General features: G+C 51.6%; 1 protein-coding gene across 1 annotated transcript in view; it reads right to left on the minus strand.

The window, feature by feature from the left end:
- WNT7A (Wnt family member 7A) overlaps positions 1 to 24878 on the minus strand; it is a 36544-nt gene extending 11666 nt beyond the window's left edge. The window contains exons 1-3 of the mRNA XM_032120936.1: positions 24191 to 24878; positions 23059 to 23285; positions 11635 to 11906 (exon numbers count right to left, since the gene is read on the minus strand). Of these exons, the coding sequence (XP_031976827.1) occupies positions 11635 to 11906; positions 23059 to 23285; positions 24191 to 24261 (570 nt within the window). The 5' untranslated portion in view covers positions 24262 to 24878. The remainder of the gene's footprint in view (positions 1 to 11634; positions 11907 to 23058; positions 23286 to 24190) is intronic.
- Between the last annotated feature and the right edge of the window lie 3056 nt (positions 24879 to 27934).

The following is a 27934-nucleotide window of genomic DNA, read 5'->3' on the forward strand; positions in this document are numbered from 1 at the left end:
CGCAGCCTCAGGCTGAGTTTCCCGTGGCTGTGACAGAGCTTTCTGAGTCACGTCCAGTGCAAAACCTCCTCACACACCCCCTGAAAGGAAGTCCTGCTAGTGAAGCTTTTCTCAACTACAAACATCCAAACTGAGGCTTAGGTAAGTTTTACACCAGGAAAGAGACTGAGAGCAGCATTTCCCCACTCTCTGCTGGAAGAGGCTGGGAAATGGGGGGTCCTGGTGGGGCACTTTGAGCTTCCTCAGCTGCTGATGGCAAAGGCTCACTGCTTGAAAGGTGGCTTGGCAGCTTATTGAGGGGTCACTGCTGTGATGGCTTCTGGGCACAGCTGCCTACAACACCACTTGCCTTTTGGTTCTGTGGGGTTTTCTATTTAAAAGCAAGGCAAATATTTTAACAGGGAAAAATGGAAATAATTTGAAAACATAACTGTCAATGGGTTTGATAAACTACTTGTTTTTGAAAAATAACTCTTGTGAGACACATTATCACCTAGATTAGACTGGATCAATGCAGTGCCAAGTAAGTGTCATCATGTAGGAAGTTTAAAGGTCTGTCATAAAAAGGAACTTGGAAAAAGTAGTTCTGAAAAAATCTGGTTTCTTTTAATGTGCTTTCACTTGTTACTATTAGAATATAGCTGAATTGTCTGAAAGACATTCAACACGTGATTTTATATTCCATATTTAAATGAAAATGTGATTTCCTAGCCCGTTACTGAAATGGGATTGTGAGATTAAGGGAAAATTTGTCTAGGATTGTCATTTGCTGCTGTCCAAGCAAAACTGACACTGTGGACATGATGGATTTTAGCTTGTGAAATACTGAACAGTCATGTTGTCTGGCCTACCTGGGCACTTTGTAGGATGAAGCTGCAATGGGCTGGGAATGGGGGAGGTGGTACAGAATTACAGATAGAGTTGTTGGTTATATTATCTAGCTTACCTCCCTATCACTGCATAAGTTTTCCACAGTACATTTCTTCCTTTCCAAAAAGATACTGGATAGAATGTTCATGCCAGAAGTGAATAAAAGATGATGATTGAGGAGTTTTGGAAATGAAGAAACAGCCTGGTGTTCACTGACACTAAGACAGTTCAGAAAGAAAATGAGACAGCAATTTTTCTGCCTTTTGACATGCTACCCACGTAACATTTCTTCTTAGGCCATAGCTACCTTCCTTACATTCTGGTCACCAATTAAAAATCACTCCAAGGTACTGATACTTCCAATCAGGACTCTCTAACATAATGATCTGTGTGGCATTTTGCTACATATTAAAAATGTCATGATTGTCCATTGTTAAAAACATCCTTTTCCTTAATCCCTGCTTCACCCTACAAGCTCATCCCTGCAGTCAATGCATGGATCAGAACAGTGAAGTCAATGAAATCCAAACTGAACAATGTCTGCTGACCTTGACGTCTTCAAAGTCAACACAATCCTTCCAGCATCCTCTGTCCAGAGTGTCTGGTTTAAGTTCTGATCTTGGGAGAGTGATCTTCATCCATTCTCTGGGCATCTGAATGAAGATGTCACTAGGAAGGTAATGGTGCTAACAGTTTGCATTTTAGCGTGATGTTTCTGAAGAAACAGGAAACACTCCCAATAAGAGGAACTTGATTTGATTATGCTCCTCAGTTTGGGAACACAATGAGTTAAATCTTGGGGTTATTCAGACAAGGACGTCACTGCTGCCCCTCACTTTGGAATTTGTCATGGAGCCTGAGTCATTCTTCACACAAAAAAGATGCAGGGAAAACAAGAAATGACGCAACTGGAATTTGTCCTCGTCACAGCGGATGCACACGGAGAGGAATGACCCAGGCCTGACTCATTCCCACTGAGCTTCACCTTCCGTGGGACTCTCCCCACTGGAGGGGAAGCTCTCCTGTGAGGTGGTGCTGGCAGTGAGGAACTGTGTATAAAGAGCTGGGGGCCACCAGGTAGAGCATTTTGACAAATGCTTCAGCTGTCGAGAGAAAAGTTTCCAAAGAGTGATGGAAACCAAGAGAGCAGCCTCGCTGGTTCCAGACAACTAATCAGGAAACACCTCTCGTGCTAAACTAATAAAGCCAGGTACTGGCAGGAGCATGAGCTGCAGAATATTATCACTTCATATTGCTTCCAAACATTTCCAACCAATAGCCACACACAGTTAATTATAGTTCATTTAGTTGCATACCAAACTGTGAGAGTTAACCCTTAGGTACCCAGCAGATAATACTGCACAGGACATTATTCATCATGCTGAAAAATATCTATAGATTTTAGTTCTCCAAGACAATAGTTTCAGTTGAAAAGGGATGTTTTTCAATTCTATCGACCTTTTTAGGTAATGTCAAAGTAATTCTACGTCAATTTTCCAGTACTGCCTTTATAAAAACACAATGTCTCTTAGCTCAGCTTCTTGATTGACTCCTTTGGTCTAGAAAGAAGCAGGAGGTATGCTCATATTTGGTACAGAGAGACACTTCAGTCCTGACACTGGTCCCAACTCAGTAAATGACACTGGGGATGCACCCACGGCCTGCTTTGCCCACCTGCCATTTACTGAGCTGGGAAGAGCACCTGAGCTACCTCACAGCCACTCCCATTCCCTTCCCACTCCCAGCCCCTCTGTTTCCCAGGGAAAACATGACCTGGGCTGTGGCAGAGGCTCCAAGCCCATTGCCAAGGGTGGTTGTACCCTGGGTGGGATCTCACCAGGCTGGCACATCAAGCAACAGCTGCTCAGGGAAGTGAGAGCCATTCTTGCCAGTTTAAGAGAAATTTCTCATTGCTCTCCAGTTAATCACTGTGCCACTATGTCAGTTTTGTAAGGCAGAAGCTGGATCATGATGACAGAGTGTGTATTGTGAACAGACTTCCACACATTTTGTGTTTACAATTCAAAATATTCACGTTATCATAAAGTAACATGATTTTGGTGTTAATTGCAATATTCTTGTGAGAATAGTTATTCCACGAGGATGACTTTCCAATTAAGTTTAATACAAAAGTGTTTTCCCCCTCCAGTTGCAGTGGGACAATAGATCCACACTTCCATGTTTTCAAATAGCTCCCACTTATCAGAGATAAGATCCTACCAGCAGAGCCTCTCTCTGCAGCCCCACAGCTGCCAAGAGCAGCACACCCAGACCCAGGCCAAGAATTTTAACAAGGATCTTCTGGCCTGTTCTCAATGAAAATTTGCTTCTATGCAGAAGAAAGTGGAATTTCCTAAATTTATGTGTAATGCCCAGTGCAGTCTAAGCACAGGGTGCCCAGAGCAGCTATGGCTGCCCCATCCCTGGAAGTGTCCAAGACCAGGCTGAACGGGGCTTGGAGCAACCTGGGATAGTGGAAGGTGTCCCTGCCCCTGGCAGGGTGGGACTGGGTGGGCTTTAAGGTCCTTTCCAACCCCGACCATCCTGTGATTCTGTGATTCTGTCATTTTAAGCAGTAGTTGAATAGTTTTTGTCTTACAAAGCAATCATGTGCTCACAGAGTTCGCTCTTGGCGTTTACTGTGTGGATGGATGTGGCTCCCCTGGGTCAGCTCACCCTCTCACCACACAGGGCTGTTGCTTTTCCTGAGCAGATCTCCCTGCTCACCACTTGTACACGAGCTCAGCAGCAGCAGCCAGCAATGCCGTTGACAGTTCCTCTTTATAAGCCATGCACAAGTGAGTCTTCATTTTGAGATGGGTGTTTGTAACAAAGGGTTAAACTATTGCTCCAGGTCTTCAGTTCAGAAGGGCATAGGATGCCAGTAACAGAGCTAAACACCAGTTTCACCAGTACATGAACCCATCAGCGAAAGAAACTACACGTCTGTGGTGCACCTTTAGTGTATTAATCTGATATCAATTTTATAAATCTATCATTAAGGGGTACCTTAATATAAAGCAAAAGTCCGTTGGATCAAATTAAACATATGTGTTAATGCTAAGGTATTCCTTAGCATAGCTGTTTAAATCTACAATTTTCTAGAAAATATTTTAGACTTTGACTACACCTTTCAGTCTAAATTTGCTCTAAGTATGACAAGGCAGACACCTCAGGCTGATTCCCTGGGAAAGCAAAGCCTAAGCACTCACTTGGTGTCTGGCTCCCTTCTGCCTTCTCATTTCCCACCGGAAATTTCAAAGTAACTTCAGCTAAATATGACAAAGTGTAGACATTTTGAAGAAACTTCTGTGAAGACTTAATCCAAGTTTTTGTGGACACATTCTCTTGACTGCTTATTGAACTTCTTTATTGACAGGCTATTGTGCCCTCTCAATAGTTACTTGTTCAACAGCTGCAGGATTTATACCCCCAGAGATAGCAGCATGTGCTGTGGCTCAGTTAACATCTCCTGTGGGAGCAGCTCTGTCAGAGGGTGCGTGGTTCCCCCTCAATTGTGGGTGGCCCCGTATTTGGCACAAGGTCTGGAATGCTTTGGGCAAGGCTCATTCCCCCAGTGCACTCTCACAGGAACCTGGATGGAGCACCAGGGTGGATGCTGGCTCAGAGCTGGGTTAGAATCCACGCCATGACCTTCCTGCTGCTTGGCCCAGGGACACCCTTTAGGTGCAGCTCACTGTCAGTACCAGAAGGCTCAGGCTGATTTCAATAAGCAGCACTAATTCAAGTTAATCCCAGCGTTTTCTGGAACTAACTGGACATGAGAGCCAAGCATCCTCCCCGCAGTTCCCTGAAACCTTTCTATCCTTTCATAGCTCAGTTCTGCATCCTGCAGTACCAACAGACTTTGTCTGCATCCTTGGACTAAAAGGTTGTTCTTCGTTCATTGATTTTTTAATTGTTTACTTCAAAATACCTGGAAACTCTTTCCATTAAAGCAAAAGTCTGTTCCATTTGTACAGCATGTGCCAGCAATTATTGCTCTTGGTGAGCATTCAGGGCTTCATGATTTCAGAGTTCTCTGCCACCATGTGTTAATGACGAGGTTTGAACCAAGCCTTGGTTTACCTTTCAGTTTTACCAAAACCTGTGCTGAGTTACAGGCTGAGCTCAGGTAACTGAGTTCATGTTCCTGACTCATCATTGCAAGGCACTTGGAAACGTTCCTGGAGATACTTTCAGCTCAGGCTCGAGAGGTCTGGGCTGTAACTGCAGAGGATTCCAGTTTCTGCCCCTGCTGACACAGCATGGAACACAGACCCAGCCCCACATCCGAGACTTGGGTTTAATTTGCCAGAGGTGTAATGAATGAGGCTGCACGGTGTGAGATCTCCACCAGAATGTGGTGCACACTTCATGCATCAACACGGCCTCTTTCTGCATTAAAAGTGCTCTCAGTGAACTGGCCTAGCCATTAGTTTCCTGCTGACTTGCCCAATACCAGTCTTCTTTGAGTTTTGCTGAAGTGTGGGTATGGAAGATCCCAATAATAGGCAAGGAAATCAGTCTTGGGATTGGAAACCTAAATTTGTAGTGTGACAAATGTCATCTGGAAGAAGCAGAACAGTGCTCAACAGCTGTTTCTGAAAATTTTTCAACAACTTAGGCCAAAATTTAGGTATGAAGCCCAAAAATCTTGGATTCTTATTAAATTTCTCAACAAAACATCAAAGAGCACAGGTTAATAAAAACAATACAAGCGAGACAGCCAAGCTCATAGGTCACAGTAAAGGTTAACAGGTTGCTGCTTTCTTTCTGCAACTTTTCATAAAGTCACAGAATGGTTGGAAGGGACCTTAAAGCTCATCTTGTTCCAATCCCTCAGGTTTTTTGTTCCAAGACTGGGATAAGTTTTCCAACACCCAAACACAGCAGGAATCTGCTGGGGGGTGATTGTGCTCCATGAAAGCTGCATTTGCTTCAAATCAGTAAGGTTTATTTTGTTCTCTAACAGGAGAGACACCACAAGCTCTACAAGGCTCCAAAGGTGCTGAAACCCTGGGAGAACTGAACAATCTGCACAGCTCTGATTTTTGTCTCGCTGATGCTCCCCTCTGAGCACGGAATGACAGTGTGTTACCCATGGGAAGCGCTGCTAACTGTCCGAGAGAAAGGCCAAATTAAATCAGGAATTGTCCGGAAACCTGTGACCCAGCCAGGGGCTTTGCTGAGCAAATTAATCATCAGAGCAAGCATCTGATTACTGCAGTTGTAAGAGGTGCACGATATTAAATTTGGAATTTGAGATCTTTGTTATTTATGAAGAGAGCCTGGCCCTCAGTCCCTGCTCTCCCTGTCAGCAGCATGACAGACTGTCAGCTCCAGTAATCACATACATGAAATGCATGTTTTGCTCAGAATGCCAGAATCCTCTAAAACTGCAACTGCAGGTAAGTGATAGCATTTATCATCCCCTAATCTCCAGCGTAAATCAGGAATTCAGTTTTCAACCACATGAGATATAGGAGGGAGTTGAAAGCCAAAATACAAGTAGGACCATGTATCACCATTTCTGATTAGCTGAAAGTGGAGGACAAGTGGAATGAAAATTCATTCTTGTGGATTACAGTTCTTGTGGAGTCCAATTCCCTCTCATAATTTAGACCAACATTAATGCTCCCTTTATCTTTACCCTGGGCTGTTGAGAAGATGCAGAACTTGTCTGTCAAGCTTGGACCTGCTTTAAGACTATTATCTAAAAAAGTAGGAAGGCCATAAATAGTGCTTTGATCCTTTCAAACACAAACAAAATGCTGTAAGGGTGCAAGGGATGTGTGTTTCTTTTCACACCTCGGAAACTGCCCAGCACAGCCTTGGGATGGAGTTGGATGGGATTTTTGGAAGCACTCAGCCGTGCCCTGTGGTCCCACCAGCCTCAGTGGGAGCTTTCCCATTCAGTGAACTGGATTTACTCCAAACTCAGTGCTTGGCCTTTCTGGAATCCTGCTGCCCCAGCCAGCGCATGAAGTGCCAGGAAAGACTTTGTGGCATTTAAGGCTCCTTTTCTAATGGCACTGAAGTACAGCTGGGGTGCCAGGCCTTGGGGCTGGAGTGCCTGGAGAGAAGGCAGAGGCTCAGCACTGGCTTGCCTTGGATAAAGGTAACTGGATCTGCAGTGGTGATTGCCCACTACGCAAGAAGAGGAGAACGTTCAGGAAAGTCTCATGGCAGCAATGTCCCCCCGAGGTCAGAGAAGCAGCAAGTAAAGAGTGACACAAGTGAGGGCTTTCCAGGACAGCTTGGGAGAGCCCCTGAGCTCTGTGCTTTGTGTGTCTCTTCAGCATTGCTGCAGTTTTTTACAGGGTGAAGCATTAAACACCTCAGTCTATTATGGTCCCTGCATGATCCATTTCAGAAGCGCCTCCTGGGTGCTCACAGCTTTGCTTGCTGTTTGCAGCAGCTCTGTCAGGCACATCCTGCACATCCCCTGAGAGCCTCAGAGCTGAAGAGGAAATCTGAAATGCTCCTGATTCAGAGGATGGGGAGACATTGCAAAGTTAGTGCCCCTACATGTTCCTCCGGAGAGAAATGCTGAATAAAAATCCACCTTGATGTGCTCTTGAATTGCAAAAGCCTTCTAATGCAGCCTGTGCCCATGATTTATAACAATGACTCATAATATTGCATTATACTTAATATGATGTAACGCTGATGCAAGATGCCATTCGTGGAATTTCAATGTCACAGAGAAAAAGAGAGGAGAGAGCAGTCTGGTCATGTACCTTGCATGCAGTCAGAATGAAATTGTTTACAGCCAAAATGTGTAGAGCCTTTAAGTATCTACTTTGCTATTTTTTAGGCAGGATAACCTGGAAAATAACATTTTTTATTTCCTGGAGCATAAATATCTCTCAGACATACATTATTGTGTTACTGGCAGTAATTTAATCAACTTTATATTTGAGAAGACAAATTTGCTAACAGACAATTCAGTCTTGCAATTATACCCCCTCACATGGAAGTTTGCAGGGCAAATAAGCATTATGCCTTTAAATTAATTGAAGCTTTATCTCCCTTTTCTGACCCAGCTGTTATGAATTCCTCCTCCTGTTCTCACTGTACTGCTTGCTCCTTCCTGCAGTGAATCAGCACTTCAGGAAACACTAATTCAAAGAGGAAAGACACCCTAAACTCTGCTTCTGGAGGTCAGAAATCGCTGCTCTCCAGTAGGTTTGACAAATGAGGTGAGGCTCTCGGGCTGCTCGGGGCCAGTTTCGTGGGGTGTGTGTGACCCCTGCTCAGAACTCTGCCCCGGCCCTTCCACGCAGCCCGAGGACCGGCGAGCTGTGCTACAGAACTGAGCGCTGCTGGTTTGTCACCCAGACAGAGACAGGAACAGAGGCAGAGCCCCGTCCTTCAGCAGGGAGGGAAGCTGCCCACAGGCACCCCGGCTGTATTTGGGCTGTGGGAGCAGCTGGGATGGGTCGTGTCCCCCGCGCTGCTCCCAGGGGCTGCTCCTCGCGGCGTCCTGGGTGTGCACGGGGGGTTGGCCAAGCACTGCACTACCCAGGCTGGTAAGGGAAGGAACATGGATGTTCTCCACCTGTGACCTTTGAAATCCTCCACATTTGACACCCTCAGTTGTCTCATTTCCAGAAACAGCTGACAGATTATAGAATCAGAATATCCTGAGCTGGAAGGGACCCTCAGGGATCATCCAGTCCAGCTCCTGACCCTGAACAGACACCCCGACAATCCCACCCTGTGCATCCCTGAGAGCATTGTCCAAAGGCTCCTGGAGCTCTGGCAGCCCTGGGGCTGTGCCCATTCCCTGGATAACTGTACCCATTCCCTGGATAACTGTGCCCATTCCCTGGATAACTGTGCCCAATCCCTGGATAACTGTACCCCTGCTGTGTGTTCAGGATGTTCCGAGGCTGCTGCTGGCACCGCAGGGAGCAGATGGATATTGCCTGGGTAAAACAGGACTGTGAGAGGGTGGAAAGTCTTGAACTGAGGTCTTCATAAATCCTGGATTAGGCTTTTCCTGCAGGTTCTCTGTTGGGTCATACTGCACAGTCCCCTCTACGCCCAGTCTTCCCAGTAAACCCAGCAGACCATTCTCAATCACCAAGACGGAATGGATGATTCTAGCAGTGGTTCTCAAGAAGACAACCCAATGTTGATGGATCTGTGCTTTCCTAGAGTGCATCCTGAACCAGCTGCAGCAGGTGTCACCCTGAGGAGGGACCTTTCCAGAGGTGAGCACCAGGTGAGTGGGCACAGCACAGTTTCACATTGCAAGACAAAAGAAGTAGAGGCAACTCACTTCTGAACAGCACAGCAGTGCCTACAGGTGATGGTAAGAAATCAATAAGAATTGATTTATTTTTGGAAGCCTGGTAGGTGCCAGTCTGTCTCCTAAGTGCATAAATATCATCAAAACCTAGCCATGGGCGAGTAAAACAAGAAAGAATTTGTAGCCCAGAGGAAAGCACCATGAATAGATTGTGTGGAGGCTGATAAGATCCATACTGCTCCAAAATGGAGAGTTCCACCTCACAACAAGGCTGTCTTTGTTGTGGAAGAGTCAGGTTGTGAGAGTCCTGGCGTGCCAAATACCTGTAATGGCCTCCCCTGCCAATTGTCTTTAAATACTGTGATCTTTCACACAGGAGCAAAGCCTGAAAGAAATCTGTCTAGCAAAACCATCATTTATTCATTCTCTACAGGGCAGTGGAGTAACAAGCCTCTCCTCAGTCCTGTTGCTCCTTCTCTCCCCTGAAGATTTCAAACAGAGATTTGTTCGAACAAAGATCGGTAATTTTGCTCTGTGAGGGATGCAGGAAGAAGCGCAGAAATATCTCTAGATCAGAACAGTTCCTGAGCCTGCTGGAGAAATGGCAGATGGCCAGAGATAGCACAAACCGCTGCTCTCCCAGATAACAATGTGGAGAGCTGAACCTTCCAGGCACGAGCTTTCAGGACAGCAAATTGTGCACAGAAAGGTGAGAAACACAAGGAGCCTCACGGGGAGGCTGGGGAGGCTCCTGGAGCTGGCCTTCCCACAGTCTGCTCCAGGACCAATGACCTCCTCTGCCCAAGGTCCACACCCGGGGGATAACTGAGGCAAAACCCGCAACTTTTCTACTTGGCTGTATTTTTGAGCTTTGCATTGGGGAAAAATTTCCAGCCAGTAGGCAGTTTCCAGCTATGTTTTGCAGTCTGGTGTAGGCTGGTGTGTCATTTCCTGGGAATCTTTTACTGCCAGCACCCATCAAATACAAGCAGACCTCTCAAGGAAGTAGCTTTCCCACAGAGGTGAAACTCCTCTGCTATTTTTTGTTTCGCTAGATCTCTGCTTGTACAGCAGAGCAGGCAGTGGGCGTTGGTGTTTCACCAAGCTTTTCAGGATGTGCCTTCATGCTACCAGAAGCTAAGTAATAAAGATCTCAGATCATTTGCGTAGCAAATATTAATGCTCAATCCTTGAGTTATTCTCAGAATTTGGGGTTAATTTTGCCAGTGTTGAAGTACAAGTTTTAGCACCAGAGAGCCAGACACAGGCATTTGGGATGCTACACAGAGTAAAACCCATAATCTCACCTATAAAACCTCTACAGTAGCATTCAATTAAAGAAGGGTTAGGCTTTTGTTTGGGGTGGAAATGGCTTTTCTTCAATACAATCTGCCTGGCTCCAGCGTAACTGGAGATGTCTCAGAGCCTACAGGTAATTACCACAACGAAAGTAGCATCCACAAATTAACTGCTGTTCCCAACTTCCTCCTCCCATCTGGCTCTAAGTCACACTCACATAACGCTGCCATCAGGTAAAAGGAGAGCTGGTAAAAGGAGAGCTGGGGAAGCAGAGGATTCACATCCCTGGGAGATGGGATCAGCCAAACTCGCGCAGGGAGAGCTCTGCTGGGCTGTGCCCGGCTCTGTGAGGAGCACACCGACACCCCCTGGCTATTCCAGCTGCTGGAATCGGAGCCACAGCACTGATGGACTGCCCTGGGAACGCCTGGGAATGCCTGCCCCACAGGGATCTGAGGAGCGCAGGTCACACCAGGCTGGGTCTTGTGCCCGCACCAGCTCCACTGGCGATCAGAAACACGGCCAAGGCAGCAAACCCGGGGCGTTCAGTGCCCAGGATCCCAGGAAACCTGTGTGTGCGAGCTGCTGGATTCCTGCCTTCCCCAGAGCTGCTGCTTTCAGTCCCAAAGGATGGGATGGGGCGGGAATCCTGCTGTGCTAACCCCAAATCCGTGCCACAGTGTAACCACGGTGCGACAGGGACTCAGCCTGGGGTCTTTGCTGAAGGCTTTTCCTCCTAGCAGCGGTAGCGCTCACACAAAGGCTGAGGTTTGAACAGTGGGGTTGAAAATGATCCCTTTTCAGCTGAGTGAGACGTTCATGTCTGAACCTGACGAGACTCCCGCTCACCCACACAGTAGCAGGCAGCTTTTTACCAGAAGTACCGTTTGACTTCCCAGATAAAATGGTTGGGGTTTTTTTGTTGTTGTTGGGTTTTTTGTTTTTTTTTTTTTTTCTTTTTTATAGCTGCAAAGACTAACATTTAGACAAACGTTTGACGAGCAGATGGTCCAACAACCTGCCGAGGTGCCTACTTGCGTGCTGCGAATGATGCCAGCACGGAAGCCCCACGGTTCTCCCGCACTGCGGGGCACCAAACCCCACCCCAGCCCCGGGATGGACACGGGACACGGGACACGGGACACGGGACACGGGACACGGGACACGGGACACGGGACTCGGGATTCGGGACTCGGGACACTCACCTTCCTCCCGGCCTCGTTGTTGTGCAGGTTCATGAGCGTCCTGGCGTTCTGCTTGATCTCCCGGGCGTCCACGAAGACCTTGGCGAAGCCGATGCCGTAGCGGATGTCGGCGGAGCAGCCGCCCCATTTCCATCCCTCCTCCTTGTGGTACTGGCCCTGCTTCTCCTTGTCGCAGCCGCAGTCGCTCAGGTTGCCCTGCGTGCAGGCGGCCGTGATGGCATGAGCCACGCCGGCCGCGATGATGGCGTAGGTGAAGGCGGCCTCGCGGCTCCCTGGAAGGCAAAAGGGGCCATCAGCAGCGGGCAGGAGCCCAGCGGGGCACAGGACACAGGGACGAGGCCATCAGCAGCGGGCAGGAGCCCAGCGGGGCACAGGACACAGGGACGAGGCCATCAGCAGCGGGCAGGAGCCCAGCGGGGCACAGGACACAGGGACGAGGCCATCAGCAGCGGGCAGGAGCCCAGCGGGGCACAGGACACAGGGACGGGGCCATCAGCAGCGGGCAGGAGCCCAGCGGGGCACAGGACACAGGGACGGGGCCATCAGCAGCGGGCAGGAGCCCAGCGGGGCACAGGACACAGGGACGGGGCCACCAGCAGCGGGCAGGAGCCCAGCGGGGCACAGGACACAGGGACGGGGCCACCGCAGCGGGCAGGAGCCCAGCGGGGCACAGGACACAGGGACGGGGCCATCAGCAGCGGCAGGAGCTCCATCGGGGCACGGACACTGGGACGGGGCCACAGCAGCGGGCAGGAGCCCAGCGGGGCACAGGACACGGGGACGGGGCCACCAGCAGCGGGCAGGAGCCCAGCGGGGCACAGGACACAGGGACGGGGCCATCAGCAGCGGGCAGGAGCCCAGCGGGGCACAGGACACAGGGACGGGGCCATCAGCAGCGGGCAGGAGCCCAGCGGGGCACAGGACACAGGGACGGGGCCACCAGCAGCGGGCAGGAGCCAGCGGGCACAGGACACGGGGACGGGCAGCTCCTGCGGGCAAACAGCCCCGGCTTGCTCTCAGGAGTGCTGCAAACCTGCAGGCACAAGCAGGTCCCTGCTCTTCTGAGTATTGGTTGTGGTGGGTGCTCGTCTCTAAAGCAAGAGCTCTCCACGAGGCAGGAGGAGATCGAGCGTTGTTCAGGCAGCTCCATCTCTGTATTATTAGATGGTGTTAGAAGCAGGCAAACTAAGCTTCTTGTAGCAAAAGGGGGGCAAATGCTCGAGCTCAAAAATAAAGGAAGGAAAACAAAATAGGTGGGCTTGGGGGTCAATTTGTTAAAATGCCCACACACTCAACTTTTTTAAAATTCAGGTCAGAAATAGGATTTTATTTAGAAATTTAATTCTACACTAAAAGGTATTTTTACAGGACAACCGCTTCCCATTGGACTCTTGTTCTGAAAACATTTTAACTGAACTGGGATGTTTCTTTCACACTGTAGGTGTCAAAAAGTTTTCAACACTGACATCCATGCTGACTCAATGAAATAAGTCTTGGGTTTAATTTCAAAATTTCTCATAAAATGAAGAAAAAATCCTGTTTTAGGCACCGTGACCAGAGCATGGTGAAGTAACAGCCTCACCAGAGGGCTGTGAGACAGAGGTTAGGCCAATAATACTTTGTGCAATAAGGCCATAATGACAGGCTTCTGTCTCTGGAGGGAGGGGCTTCTCACTGTAAATCTAAGATTTAATTTCTCTTTTTGAAGTTTGTTGCATTCCTGGTGCCTGGATTTCCCACCACGTGGGACCCTACAGGATCTGTGAGACTTTTGGAACCAGTTCAGCTGAGAGAGGGACCTTCACAGCCTGAGGAGCTTTGCAGAGGTTGCCCGTGTATGTCAAACAGGTCTTTAAAAATTTTTGGATCTCCCAAACCAAGAACTTGCCCCTACTGTTATTTCTGCAATGACCAAATGCACCCTTGCATCAGTAGGATCAGAATCAGGCTCTTAATCAGGGGAGTGCAGATGGGAAGATCTGCTTCCCTTCTCCAACTGCCCACCAGTGGAGTCCTGGCAGACCTCAGCTGCTGGCAAGTGCTTGTTACCCATGAAACAAGCCCATTTCTGCTGTTTATTGCATTTCACAAAAAAATAATCACTTGGGAAAGAAACCTTACAAGCACTTCAGCCTTGGCTACATCCCTTTCATGTAATACGATCTGGATTTCTCTACTTGTCGCTTTCAATGATAAATGTTCACTTCCTTATGTCGAGGAAGTAAAATGGAAAACAAGATGACATTATCACAATCTGTTAATAGTAAACTTCGTGCCCTCTATCAGCACAGGCAATATTCCCCAATGCTGCTACATGCTGCATTTATTAAGGAACTTATAGTCTATTATCAGACTTCCTCACAGGATTCCTTGTTTCTCCTTACTCAAAAAAAAAAAGAAAAATCATAAAATGCTGAATCCTTTTGGCTGTGGAAGTTGCAGATGAAGCTTTCTAGAACTCTTGGCTTTTTATGAAAATCCGAATGTGGAGGAGAAATCCCAGGCTTCAGGTGTGTTTGGAGTTGAGCTCCTCCTCCAGTTTACACCCATCAATACCCTCAATCTTTTAAGCACAACGCTACAAAAAAGGCACTGATAAACAGTGTACAATTAGAAATCCCACTTCATCTCTCAGAGGGGACCAATGCATCACACCAGGTTTCTGTTCCACGAAGCAGCAAATGGGACATTGTCACAAAAATATTTTTGAGTTGAATTTATGTGTGGTTCTTGTTTCCCTTCGATTTTGATTGGATTATTTTTGTTCCAGCACAAGTCATTTTCAAGATCTAGAATAAAAACCGCTGGGAGATCACTTTGATCTGACACACTCAGCATTGTAAAGGCTGAGCAGCTCTTTTGCTTTTTAGAGGGGAGAAAAACTCAATGTAGAAAATATAAAATTAGTTTGTACAAGCAGAGTCAGAAGCCAGAGTCAAGCTTGATCATAAATTACATTACCTAAATTGTTTTATAAGTTTGTCTTATTCGGGGGAAAACCTTAGCAGCTTTTAAAAACTCAAATTTAGGAGATTACAAGGTAAACAAAGCAAGTGCCTGGAAGAATTGACCCAGGTAGGAAGTGCCTTGGCCCTTGTGCAGTGGTGATAAAGTGATGTGGGTTTGTCATGTCTGCATCAAACTGTTCCTGTTTGCCAAAAATGATTCACTTTTTTAGGTCTCGTTACCCTGGTGTGGCTCACAGAAATGTCAGCAAGGGAGGGAAGCTCAGGCCAGTCTGAGTCTCTTCTGTGACAGTGCTCGAGGTCCCAGGGGTTTGTGACCAAACAGGATAACCTGAGCACGGGGTGTTCCTGCCACTTTTCAGTAGAAATTCCACTCCTCTACTTCGGATTTCAGCAGAGAGTTGAAATTCCTGGAGGATCTCAGGGGGAAACACGGCTTTACCAAGGTATGGCCAGGCAGCTGCTCCTACAGAAGTTAGACAAAGGCGGAGAGTCACCTGCCATAGCACCATGGCATCCCAAGTGGTTTGGGCTGGAAGGGACCTTAAAGCTCCTCTCACTCCACCCCTGCCACAGGCAGGGACATTTCCACCACTCCAGGGCACTCCAAGCCCCGTGCAGCCTGCCCTGGACATGTACAAGGATTGCAAGCCATCTTTTCAGCTCCCAGATCACACATTCTTCTCCTTATCTCAACCAAACCGTGGTAAACACTCCAGAGCTCAACTCCAAGCACTGGGAACTCCAGAGAAGGATCTGGCAGTGGTCAGAGGTTGCTGTGGCCATTCACAAGGCCGGTGACCGGCCGGGTTCCAGCCACGGCGGCGGTTCCAGAGCAGCGCTGCAGCACCACGGGGGATGCTGGGGGTCAGTGCAGCTGTGCTGGGGCTGAAGGGCAGGAGAGGCACCCCCTGAGCCTGGAGGGCAGGGGAGGCACCCCCTGAGCCTGGAGGGCAGGGGAGGAACCCCCTGAGCCTGGAGGGCAGGGGAGGCACCCCCTGAGCCTGGCCAGTGCCACCCCCAGCTCTGGGTCTGGCAGCCGGGCGTGGGCACTGACATCTGCCTGGCTCAGCCCCTCACCCGGGGCTGTCCCCAGCCCCAGCAAGTGCCTCAGTGCTGTGTGACCATGGGGGCTTCTCTTCAAGCCCTGGACAGAAATATCTGCCTGCTTTTCCCGTGTTTTTCTGGCCTTCAGTGAGGTACGCAGCACATTGCAGCTCCGTTTGCTCTGATGGCAGAGAGCTTGGCACTGATGGCTTCCAAAATTTCTTCAGCTCCATCTGCTGATGCAAATCCTCCTCCAAAGCTCTGGAGTCCTGTCTGCAGGCCCTGCACATCTGCCCAGGCTGTCTGTCCCTTTGTCTCTGAGCCTTGCACAGTCAACCATGGGGTGCCAGATGTCCCAAGGGGAAGCACTGAGAGGATCACAGGTGGGTGCAAATGCAGACATGACCAGGCCAGCTGCTCTCCTAACACTGAGCACAGTTATACACAACCCATGCCCACCTTGCAGCCTTAAATCTGCAAACACTCACGTGCACACCTCTGATTCTGGATATGAATGTTTGCTTCACTGGGTTTGGGCTGATCAGCCTATCAGCTGCACAGACTGGTCTGCATTCTGGTCTTAATTTAGCCAACTTCATTTGGTTTTAAGTTTAATCTTTAAATTTGAAAACTTTGTAAAAACTTCATTCACATGTGTTAGAAATGGGAACTTAGATTTTAAAAGAAGTGCAATACCTTGATGTTGCTCGGGAAACAAAGTCTAAGCCTGCAAAATACAGCATGGATTTACTTGCAGGAAGTCAGTAGGTGCTCGGCAGTTTGGGATCTAAGGGTGTTTCTAAACAGCCTGTCCCGCCCTATCAGTCTCCCTCATAAATTGACTAAGCTGTGAAATAAAAAAAAGACGAATCTTTGTTTATCTCACTGGAAAACATGGGTTGTATTTTCTGCTATTTAAAGCCAAAGGGTCAGAGAGGGAGTTATCTGCAGTGACATGAGCTGAAATATGATTGGGAAAATATAAAGATGGAAAACACAGCGCACCTTGCCAATTATGTGCCACAGCAAACATTACTCCTCATGTCTCTATAGAGGCCATAACTCACAGCCTGGAAAAACGCAGACCAGAACCCATCCCCTGCCTGCTTTGGGCTTTGCCTCCTCCTCCTTTGGTAGACCATGTATGGTCCAGCAGGTTTTTTTTATTTTCATCTTTCTTTAACCTAGCATGAGTGATTAATAAGAATGGTAGCTTAAAAAAAAAAAAAAATCTTTGAATTATCCTCGTCCTAATTTTTTCTTCCCCTTCTGCTCAAAATTGGGGGGGTTGGTGCCTTAAAACGTTGTATTCAGTTGAAATTAAAAGGATGGTTCCCTATAAATCAACAGTGTGGCTTTACAAAGGTTAGTACCAATAAATAAAATACAGACTGGCTTTAAGAGGCATTCAAGACTCTGGGGGGTTTAGTCCCTGCCCACTTTCATGAGCTGAAGCTCCTTTCATCAACACATGAAACTCTTGCAGAGGAAACACTCCAGCTAAAGTGATTATTTTTGAAAATAACCTCTTTACATTTATAAAGTTACTACTCAAGGCACGTGCATTACAAGAATCAGAGCCTTTATTTTGGAGTTCAAATAAGTCTCCCCTTTCCAGAGGGCTCTGAGCCCCCCACGCCCCAGCCCTGCGCTGCCCCTGCCGTGGAGATCTCCCACCTTCCCAGCCAGATGCAATCTCTCTGTTTCTCTGGAACAAGTACTCACAAGACACATCTGAAGGCAGGTATGAAAACCCTGTGATGGGAATTCCAACTGCAGTGACCTTGGGGCAATGTTTTATCTTGCAGTGACAGTCCCTGCTGAGAAAGATTGACTTTTTGGCATAAAGCAGTTCAGGATGATCAGGCCATATTTCAGCCTGGCCTCACTTCTGCCTGCAAATAACTGTTCTCCTGCAAGACACTGACAGCAAAAACTGGCTCTAAGGGCTGGAAACCTAGCACAGAAATTCAGACTCTGACCTTACTTGACTAAATAGCCAGACTCCTGTTAATGACATTTTTTTTCTGTGCATCTTGGAGGATTCATAACAGAAGTGGTTCAGAAAACAGAGTATTTATCAATCATTCCTCTAAATATTGACCAAAGCAAATAGTGCAGCAGCACTGAGAACCTAGCTTCCCACAGACCTGTGCAGGTAATCTTCCATGCAATACAAAAACAACAAGGATTTTCCTGCCCAGAGCTCCAGGAGTGTTTGGACACCACTCCAGGGATGCACAAGGTGGGATTGTTGGGGTGTCTCTGCAGGGCAGGGGTTGGACTGGATGATCCCGGAGGGTTCCTTCCAGCTCAGGAGATTCTGTGAGTCTGTGATTCCACCAGTGGTTGTTCACTTGGTCTGTTATTCTGGAATTCAAACACTCAGATTTTAAAACCTGACACAAGAGACTGCAGCAGTGTTTAAAATCAAAATGCTCCCTGAAATGATGGAAGACTGAATCTGTTCTTCAACACACCTGAACTGGGATGTTTTCCAAAGTGTTTGTTTATAACACAGTGACAATATGAAGATTTTCTCGTAACTTTCCTGTTAATTTTTCTGTTAAATCTACCCCACCAGAGAGGAAATTTTCCTAGATCTTCTTCTCTTTTCCATACCAGCAGGAGAGCTATTCCTGACAGCTACTGAAGAAGTTAGTGAAGGTTTGGCTTGTAGGGCATTTGCCATTTGTTTCAATAGGCAGGAGTGGGAATGTCCCTCTTCCCTTGCGTTGTTTGAAGCTATAGAAGAAAAGTTGATTTTAATATCTGGAAAAGAAATCACTGCAGAATTCAGTCCAGTGTGGAGCCAATAGTGCAGTGAAGAAAGGAAAGCCAACAGACCCTCCTGGTTTAATTGTGCATCAGGGCACACCTGGGGTGATCCCTGGGCCAAAGGCATCGGGCACAGTGTACAGAGGTGCTGAGCCAGCCTGCTGTGCTCACCAGCTTTGGGACCAGCTGGTCCGTGGGGATTCTTGTTTTGATTTCAGCTTTCCTTATTCCCAAGAGTAATGGCAGGTGGGTGGAGGTACCAGTGTGATTATACTGAAGCATTTTCCAGGGTAGAAAAGAGCAAAGAATTGCTGCATTTTAGTAAGGCCAGGATGAAGCCCAGGCTGAAACCAGTTTTGCTGTAATGTTCTTTGCAGAGCACCACTCACACCTCGGGACTCCCTCCATCCTCCCCCACGCAGGGTCCTTGCAGCCTCTGCAGGGCTCCTGTGCCTCTCTTCTCCCAGATCTGTCCTGAGGAGAGTCTCCACTCTGCTGTGTCCCTCTGCAGGAGTGCAGCCAAAGCGTTTGTAACATTTCCCTGTCTCCTTTAGCAGCGACAGTGCTGCTCACTTGGGGCAAAAGGAGATGGGGTTTTATTCTCCCCTACGATGCCCATGTGGTGCTGTCCTCTGGATCCCATGAAATGTAGGCACGTCCCAGGACAGTCCTTTGAGATAACAGCAGTCACTGCTGACCACCTGCTCAGGGCTGCACCCTGCACAAGGGGCCGCTGAGGCACCTGATGAAAAGCCTTTGCCACAGCTCCTGCTCTTCCTGCGATCCAGCAGAGCCCAAATCTGATTTTCAGACCCTATCAAAGGCATTTCTGGCTGCTCAGATCCTTAGGCTTGAAGCACATTTCACCTGAAGACAGACAGGCAGGAGGCTTTTGGCCTATCCTGCTTTAAAAACTTTGGTTTTGACTGTGGCCGTCCTCAGGAACAGAACTGCTGACCACCATAGCAAATATATTTGTTTTTAAGTGTGTCCATAATTGCAGTGTTGCATCATCTCCATGGTTATTTTAAAAATTCTCTCTGCGACTTTACATTATTAATAAGGTGTCTGTGGAATTGTCTAGAAAAAACATCCTTGTGTCGATCTGGACTGCGCCTCCACAGCTCCCTGCCCTGACCGGAGCAATCCGATGGCACTTCGTGATTTCTCTTCGTGCTCTCGGCACTGCTGTCACCAGCTGGCACGGTGAGACATCCACAGGGTGACAGGAGGGGAGGATCTCTCTTTGGAAGGACAAGCCAGGTAAAACGACCCAGGAAATGGAAAGTGTGTGCTGGGCACTGGCTGCAGTTCGCTGTGACCAGTGGGAAACTCAAGCCTGTGACCACAAATATGCTCTAGGATGAATTGAAACGGTTGCTTACTGTAGCTCTGCAAATAAACTCTACACGTAAACGACCACTTCACTGAAGATGGATTATATGGGGATTCTAAAAAATACACGCTACAGGTTACAACAGGGAAATACTGTTTGATGCTTGCCTTCTAGAGGATTCCAAGTGTTTCAATAAGGTTAATATCCCTGCTGCCATTTTAAAGACAAGAAAAGAGAAACACGGAAGAGAGGGCCATGATCCCTCAGCTACACAACAGCAGGGCCGGGAGGAGAATCACCCTGAGCGGCAACAAGAGAATTTAAATAATTACAGTATATTTGCATAACAGTCATAAAATAGATTACCCAGCAAGGGTAAAAGGCAAGAAACTGGATTTGAAGAGATTTGGCCATCAGAGCTGTGGGTTGGGAAATAGATCACAAGAATTTCTGGTATCTAAGGGAACTTACTGGCATGGACTGACACACACAAACCCTATTTCCATCAGAGTTACTCAGGCACATCCTCCCAGATTGCTGTGAGCCTCTGCTGGCTGCACACGCCCGGCAGGGCTGTGGCCAGGACAGCCACATCACTGGCCAGGACAGCCACATCACTGTCACTCTGAAGTCATCTCCTAATCACAGAGCAGCCCATCGGTGCCACTCCAGAGGCAGAGCGAAGCCTCGCTGGAGACCGAGGGATGAGCTCATGTGTGGCTCACTGACTTTATTGCAAGTGGCAAGACAAAGGTGCCCTCGCACTCCCCAGTAATAACTTCAGGATACAATCACCTGAAGGATGCAATCAGTTGTTAAATGCCAGGAAAGGGACTGGAGTACTGGGGCTGCTGGAATAGTATTTTGTAACACACCATGTCAAAGTCTAATTAAAAAAGCAACAAAGGTGCATTACCTTCACTTAATGGTAACCTGGATTGTTCTGGCGCTCTGTCCCTTGAAACGCTTCCTATAGGGACATATGGTCCTTCATGTCACACATCTCTCTCTTTCCTATCTAGGGTAAGGCCCTCAGGCCTGATCTCCCGTTTGTGGGCACCAGATTTGACTTATGGCTTTATGGCACATAGGCTGTACCCTTTCTAACCAAAGCAAATATTATTTCTCTGGATGGTAACCTGGAGCACACCCTCACAGAGATCCTTGGGAAAGAGCAAGAGATGTCTTTTCCTTATAGCCATAGAAAGATGAGCTGGATCAGACATTCAGGATTTCTGTAGCTGCTGATAGGGAAGAGGCAGAAGAACAAGGAGACCACCTGAGCAGGAACAGTTACATTAAAATATCTCGCGCTGTTTGAGAGCCTGAGTAGTTTTATCCCTGAGACCGCAGGAATGTCTGTGCAAAAGAAAAATTCACCATTGGATTTCAACCCTCTGTGATTTTTATCAGAGTTTACTTTAAAATTTACATATATAGCCTGTTTAAATTTGAAGGTTTTGTTATTCTTTAAATGAGTTCTATGGGGTTTTGTAATTTGGATGCCATTCAACTCTTGACTGTGCCCTGAAACCAACGAAGAATTTGCCCTATCCATCTTAGCCTCGTAATGGATAGATAGAACATATTAAGAGTTATCACCTCAAAGACAGATCAAAGTCTACTTCCTTTAATATCGACTTTCTTTAAAAGGACCTAAATATAACCCTCTAGCTAAATAATTCGATTTTCGGAGGGAGGGAAGGAACTGAGAGCATGTTTACGCAACAGACCACAACAACTCCGCAATTTTCTAATTTCTGGGAGAAGAAAAAAATCCTTCTCACATTTTCTGTTTAAGGAAATGTTACTCTCAGACTAAATGAGCCCAAAACTGTCAGCCATCCAAATGGACTCTTCACCGACATAAGTGGCAAGCGCTTGCATCTCTGACAGGAAGAGCTCAGCCCAAGGAACAGGAACAATGAGCTAATCTGAATAAATGCTCCATTTTCAGATGTCTCACAGTGTTGTGCAGGGGGTTTTTTACCTTCTTTACTTGAACCCCTCTGATTATCAAAGGTGTTGACATGCTCTCCTTCTGTTCTTTCCTTAAATATCTAAGTTTTGGAAAACACGTATCAGTGTGCACTGATGGGCTAAAATACACGCTGAGTGTTCTCAGGAGTTCTGGAGCGGAGTGGCAAGGCTGCACCTCCGCGTTTTCACGGGAATGCCAGGAATGAGGTACTGGGGCCATATCCTGCCATGGCACTGAGCAGTGCCTGGGGCCAGCCCGTCCACAGGGTTCCCCCACAGCTGCTCAGGGCTCTTCCAGCTCCTGTTCTCTGTGCTGCCTGCTGTCCCCAAGAAACATCCCTGTTTTCTACCATGCTAAGCATTGCTTGATGAGGTTTCTGGTTTTTTGCAACTTCATTTTACGTGGGGAAGAGACTGGAAATCACAGATCCCAGCTTCCACTTCTGGAATGTGGTGCTGTGAGTGATTAGCTTTCTATGGTGGCTCTAAAAAAGACCAGCCTGTATTTGGAAAACTCATTCCTTGGTCTCTGCATTTTAAGTGCTGTGGAATCAAAAGAACAGCGAGTAAACTTCACTACTGCGTATTGCAGAATTGGGAGTATGAGAGTTTTAACTTCAGCCCCATTTCTTCAGGTATTTACATTTGCTATTCTTAATGCTGCAATGAGTGAAAACATGGAAAATGGCAGTGGGATCTTCTGTCAGTTGATTGGAACAGCATTTGTAAATGCCCTGACATCTCACAGCAGAACACACCCACTCTCTCTCGTGGCAGAGAGGGCACTGGATACAGCTGCTGTAGGAGAACAATTTTGTGTGGTGGGAATCTCTCACAGCGAGACCAATTGCTGTGCCTGAGTCCCATCAGGTACAAACATCAGGCCAGTATCCCTGTGGAGATGCCTGCACCCCACAAGTGCAATTCCAGCTCTGCTCAGCGTTCTGGCTCTGACTGCTGCCTTCAACAAGAGCCAAACCCCTTTTTTCATCCCTGAGTACATGGATAAGGCTGCTGTCCTGTGCACACAAACGGGAAGCGCTTTGGAGAGGATTTCTGAGAGCAGGGCAGTGAAATACTGCGGTGGAGCTGACACACATGGAAGGGAGCACAGGCAGGTGCCCTGCCAGGAGGGAGCAGGTTGGCAGTGACAGCAGCAGTGTCCAGGTGCGCACACTCACAGCGACCGTCCTGCCCTGGCTGGAACGAGCCGGGAGCTGCTCCTCCGCAGCCCGGCAGCCGTGCCCGTGCCACCCCCGTGTGCCCCCGCGGGTGCCCTGCGGGCGGAGCCGGGCAGCAGAGCCCGGAGCCACGTACCCACTTTGAGCTCCTTGCCGAAGACCGTCCTCTCGCCCAGGGCCGAGCAGTTCCAGCGCCCGTTGCGGAACTGGAACTGGCACTCGTTGATGCCCATCTGGGACCCTTCCCCGATGACAATGATCGCGTCGGGCCTGCTCTGGCAGATCGCCCGCTGCCGGGGGGCGAGCCCCGGGATCTTGTTACAGATGATGCTGGCTCCCAGGGCCACCACAGAGGAGAAACCCCTGCAACGACAAGACACCGGCGGTGGCTGAGGGAGGCTCGTCTGGGAGGCAGAGCGGCACCCGCTGCCCTCCCGTGCTGCGGGGCCCGGCGCTGGCAGGTGCCCCCGGAAAACAGCCGCCTTTCCCCCTGTCGCTTCCCTCTCCCTCTCCCTCTCTCCAGGCCGAGGCAGAGATAAGCAGCGCGTGGGCTCCTGCCAAAACAGGACCAAACTTCCTCCTTCGTGAATTAAAGCGCGTGCGGCGGCGTTGCCTGCCCGGGCCACGCACAGGCAGCGGGCTGGGAGGGTTTTCCCAAACTTGTCGAACAGTTAGAGGAGAGAGGGAGAGAGGGAGGGAAGGAAGGGAGAAAACCCACGCTCCCTGCCCCGGGGCCGCGCCGCCTCCTCCCGCACCCAGCGCACCTGGCCGGGGATGCTGCGGGACCGGAGCTCCGCCGCCCTCCCTGCGCCCCTCTCGGGACGGGCCGCGTTGTCTCCCCGGGCGGCAGCCGCCGAGGGATGCCCCCGCGGGAGGCGCGGGCAGGTACCCGGCAGAGAGCCGGGGCACCCCGCCCCGGGCCCGCCGGCCGCGCTGGGGAAGGACCGGCTGCCCGGGGATGCCCCCGGGTGTCCCTTCCCGGCCGGGACCGCCGCCCAGCCCCTCGCAGCCCTGCACATCGCCGGGGCCTCCAACTCGCCCCGCTGGAGGGTCGCTCCGAGGTGCAGGAGTTTTACCTGTCTTTTGAGAAATAATCGTGATCTCCACCATCATCGCTTCTTTTTCTCTCTCTTTTTTTTTTTCCCTTTTTTTTTTTTTTTTTTTTTTTTGAGACTTCCCGAGTTAAATAGTAACAGGTCTGGGCAGGTTGGGCTGAGCGCGAGAGAGAGCGCGATTGTTATAAAAGAAAGGGAAAAAAAGTTACTTACCCGATCTTGATATACACAATCCCCAGGCTCAGGAAGATGTGGAAGATCCAGCGCCTTGTTTTCCTGTTCATATTCCTTGCTTGCCGTGGCTCAGACCAACACGCGAAACGATGCCCGGCGCGCTCGGGGCTGGGGCCGGTCCGTCCCTGGCGGCGCCGCCGCGGTCACGGCCGCCCGGCCGAGCGGGGCAGCCCCCGCCGCGCCCCGCAGCGCCCGCGGCTCCGCACCGAGCCCCAGCCGCCTCTCACCATGGCCCCGCCGGGGCTGCGCTCCGCCCGCGCCGCCGGCCCCGCTCCGGCCGCGGGCGCTGTCCGGGCAGCGCGGGGCTGCGGGCGCTGGATGGGCTGAGGGGTCCTGCGAGCGCCGGCCGCGTCCCCACCTTCAGTGTGAATTGTCTCTCACTCTTCTTCACACCCCCCCCCCCTCTTTTTTTTCTTTCTCTCTTTCTCTCTTTTTTCAGCTACTTGGGCGTGCTCTCCAAAGGAGGGAGTTGTCCAGCGGGGGGGGAAGCAAGGAGCAAGGCGGGGAGGTGGGCAGGAGGGGAACCAGGAACGGCAGACGGATCACCTGCCTGCAGGCAGGCTCAGCGCGATCCTCCTCCTGCGGGCACGGCCCGGGGGAACGCGGCGGGGGCTCCGGGGGGTGTCACCGGGGGACGCCCCCGGGGCTGGCCCCGGCCCGCCGGGCGGCATTGGAGCCGCCGCGCCCGGCTCGGCTCGGCCCGCACCCCGCGCTGCTCCGCGCCGGCAGCGGGGCCGCAGCTTTGACTCCGCGCTCGCCGCCCGCTCGCCGGGGCCGCCGAGCACCTGGGGCCGGTTTTATGCGTTTGTCCCGACGCTCCTCCCCCCGGTCGGCCTCTCGCGTGTCGCAGGCTGTCCCGCAGCCGCCCGGTCCCCGCGCCGAGGTGAGCTCCGGGCGGCCGCAGCATCCCCGGAGCACCGCCCCGTCCGCACCGGGGGGCGAGGCGGCACCGGCAGGTGCGGGGGGAGGCAAGAGGGAGCCCCGTGTGCCCGCTGTGGCCTCCCCGCCGGTTTTGTGACCGATCCTTCCAGTGACAGGGCAGGGCTCGGTCCCGCCGGCCCCCGTGGCAGTGGGCTCACGTCCGTGTCTGTGGTCCGAGCCCACGGCGGGGGCGGCCCGGGGACTGCGGCCGCCGGGGCTCTCCGCGGAGCCGCCGGCCTGCCGCGGGGCGGGGGGGGCCGGCCCGGCCGGGAGGAGGATCCCGGCTCCTCGTTGCGGGAATTTACACGGATATGGTGACTATTTTATTATCCACTTAAAATATTTCAAACAGGGAGGTTACCTAAATGATAACAGGGGTGTGGTGCGGGAATTGTTCTACTGATAATGTTTTTCTGAAAACAAAAACACGACGACAGGATCCCTCAGGGTCCCCCCGAGGAGCCGGGCCAGAGCCCCCCGAGAAGCCGGGCTGGACCCCCTCTCGCGGGGCAGCGGCTGCGTCCGCACGGACCCCCCGCTCTCCCGAACCACCCCGGGGGGGTCCAAGCGGGGCGCAGCCGGTCCTGGGGGGTGGGCGGCCAGGTCCGTCCCTGCCGAGTTCCCGGGGCAGGGAAGGGGTGTCCCAGTCCGCCTCTCCATCGCTCCGCGTTCCCCGGTGCGGCGGATGATTCACCTCACCGCGGCGCCCCGCAGCCCCTCCATGCGGCCGGGCCGTGCTTCCCACGGCCCCCGGAGCCAGCGGGCAGCCCGGCCCCGGCCGGGGGGGAGCCCGGAGCGAAATGCGGGGTGCAGGGGCTGCGGGAGTGCGGGGGGTGGGAGCGCAGGACTGCGGGGCGCGGGGGGTGCGCGGTGCAGGGCTCGGGGAGCGCGGGGCGTGGGGCGCGGGGCGCAGGGGTGCGGGGGCTCGGGGTCGCGGTCCGGGGGCTCGGGGCCGGGGTGCGGGGGCTCGGGGCCGGGGTCCGGGGGCTCGGGGTCGCGGTCCAGGGGCTCGGGGCCGGGGTGCGGGGCCGGGCCGGTGTGCGGGGCCGGGCCGGGGTGCGGGGGAGCCCCGAGCCCCCGGGCAGCGCCCGCCGCAACCTTTTTGTCAGAGCGGCACCTGGCGGGCACGGCCGGAACTGCAGCCGCGGGCAGCGGAGCGGGGGAGCGGGAGCGGAGGAACGGGAGCGGGGAAACGGGAACGGGAGCGGGGAAACGGGGGAACGGGAGCGGGGAAACGGGAACGGGAGCGGGGCAGCGGGGGAACGGGAGCGGGGAAACGGGAACGGGAGCGGGAACGGGGGAACGGGAGCGGGGAAACGGGAACGAGAGCGGGAACGGGGGAACGGGAGCGGGAGCGGAGGAACGGGAGCGGGGAAACGGGAACGGGAGCGGGAGCGGAGGAACGGGAGCGGGGCAGCGGGGGAACGGGAGCGGGGAAACGGGAACGGGAGCGGGGCAGCGGGGGAACGGGAGAGGGGAAACGGGAACGGGAGCGGGAACGGGGGAACGGGAGTGGGGAAACGGGAACGAGAGCGGGAACGGGGGAACGGGAGCGGGAGCGGAGGAACGGGAGCGGGGAAACGGGAACGGGAGCGGGAACGGGGGAACGGGAGTGGGGAAACGGGAACGAGAGCGGGAACGGGGGAACGGGAGCGGGAGCGGAGGAACGGGAGCGGGGAAACGGGAACGGGAGCGGGGAAACGGAGGAACGGGAGCGGGGAAACGGGAACGGGAGCGGGGCAGCGGGGGAACGGGAGAGGGGAAACGGGAACGGGGGAACGGGAGTGGGGAAACGGGAACGAGAGCGGGAACGGGGGAACGGGAGCGGGAGCGGAGGAACGGGAGCGGGGAAACGGGAACGGGAGCGGGAACGGGGGAACGGGAGCGGGAACGGGGGAACGGGGGAGCGGGAGCGGGGGAGAGGGGGAACGGCAGCGGGGCAGCGGGGGAGCGGGGCAGCCCTCAGCACCCACGGGGCATTTGGGGCGGTGGGAGCAGCTGCCCCACGGCTTTTGCAGCCTCCAGCGCAATAAAGGCTCCCAGCCCTGGAGCACGCCCAGCTCCAGGGACAAGGGGATGGGCCAGAGCCGATAGGTGTGCGTAGAGGGCAGCAGGTATCGATGAGAATAAATTCAAGGCTTAAGGAGATCCTCTTCGGGCGGGGAAACCTCCCAGCAGAGGAAAGGGCCGTTAAGAGGCAGCAGAAAGGCCGTGTTCCAGTCTGCAGCTGTCCATCACCCCCGGTACCAGCAAGGAACACGCTGCTGGTGCTCTCCTCCAGTGCCACATGCAGGGGGCAACAGGGTCAGGCGTGCAACGACCAGAGGGTTTGGGAATTTGGGAGCGCTGCCCTGCCCGCACAGCACAGGCTCCTCCAGCAAACACATCCACGGCTTCTGCCTTGCCCCAGAGGTGACCTGGCAGCGGTCTGGGCCAGGTGGGATGGTCCTGCTCCCCAAACACGGCCCTGCCCCGAACATCGGGGCTGTGGACAGCGGGTGACAGCAGTTTGATCAGCCCTGCAAGGATGAGGATGTGCCCGGTTCTCTCTCTGTGCACACGGAGCAGTTGCAGAGCAGCAGAAGTGACCCAGAGCCGGGCACCAGAGCCCCTGTTCTGCCTGTGCAGATCCCTGAGGGAAGGGCTCCTTTCTGCTCCGCATTTACCGCAGGACAGTGATGTCCTGGGCCATCACTGGGGCTCCTGAGGGCCAGGGCAATCCCAAACATCCTCCAGAATCCTGCAGGTGAGAGGCCTGAAGAGGACACAGAAGGCAGGTGGGGGTTGTGGCTTTTTTTGTTG

The sequence above is a fragment of the Corvus moneduloides genome, chromosome 11 (assembly GCF_009650955.1).
Source record: "Corvus moneduloides isolate bCorMon1 chromosome 11, bCorMon1.pri, whole genome shotgun sequence".
NCBI lineage: Eukaryota > Metazoa > Chordata > Aves > Passeriformes > Corvidae > Corvus > Corvus moneduloides.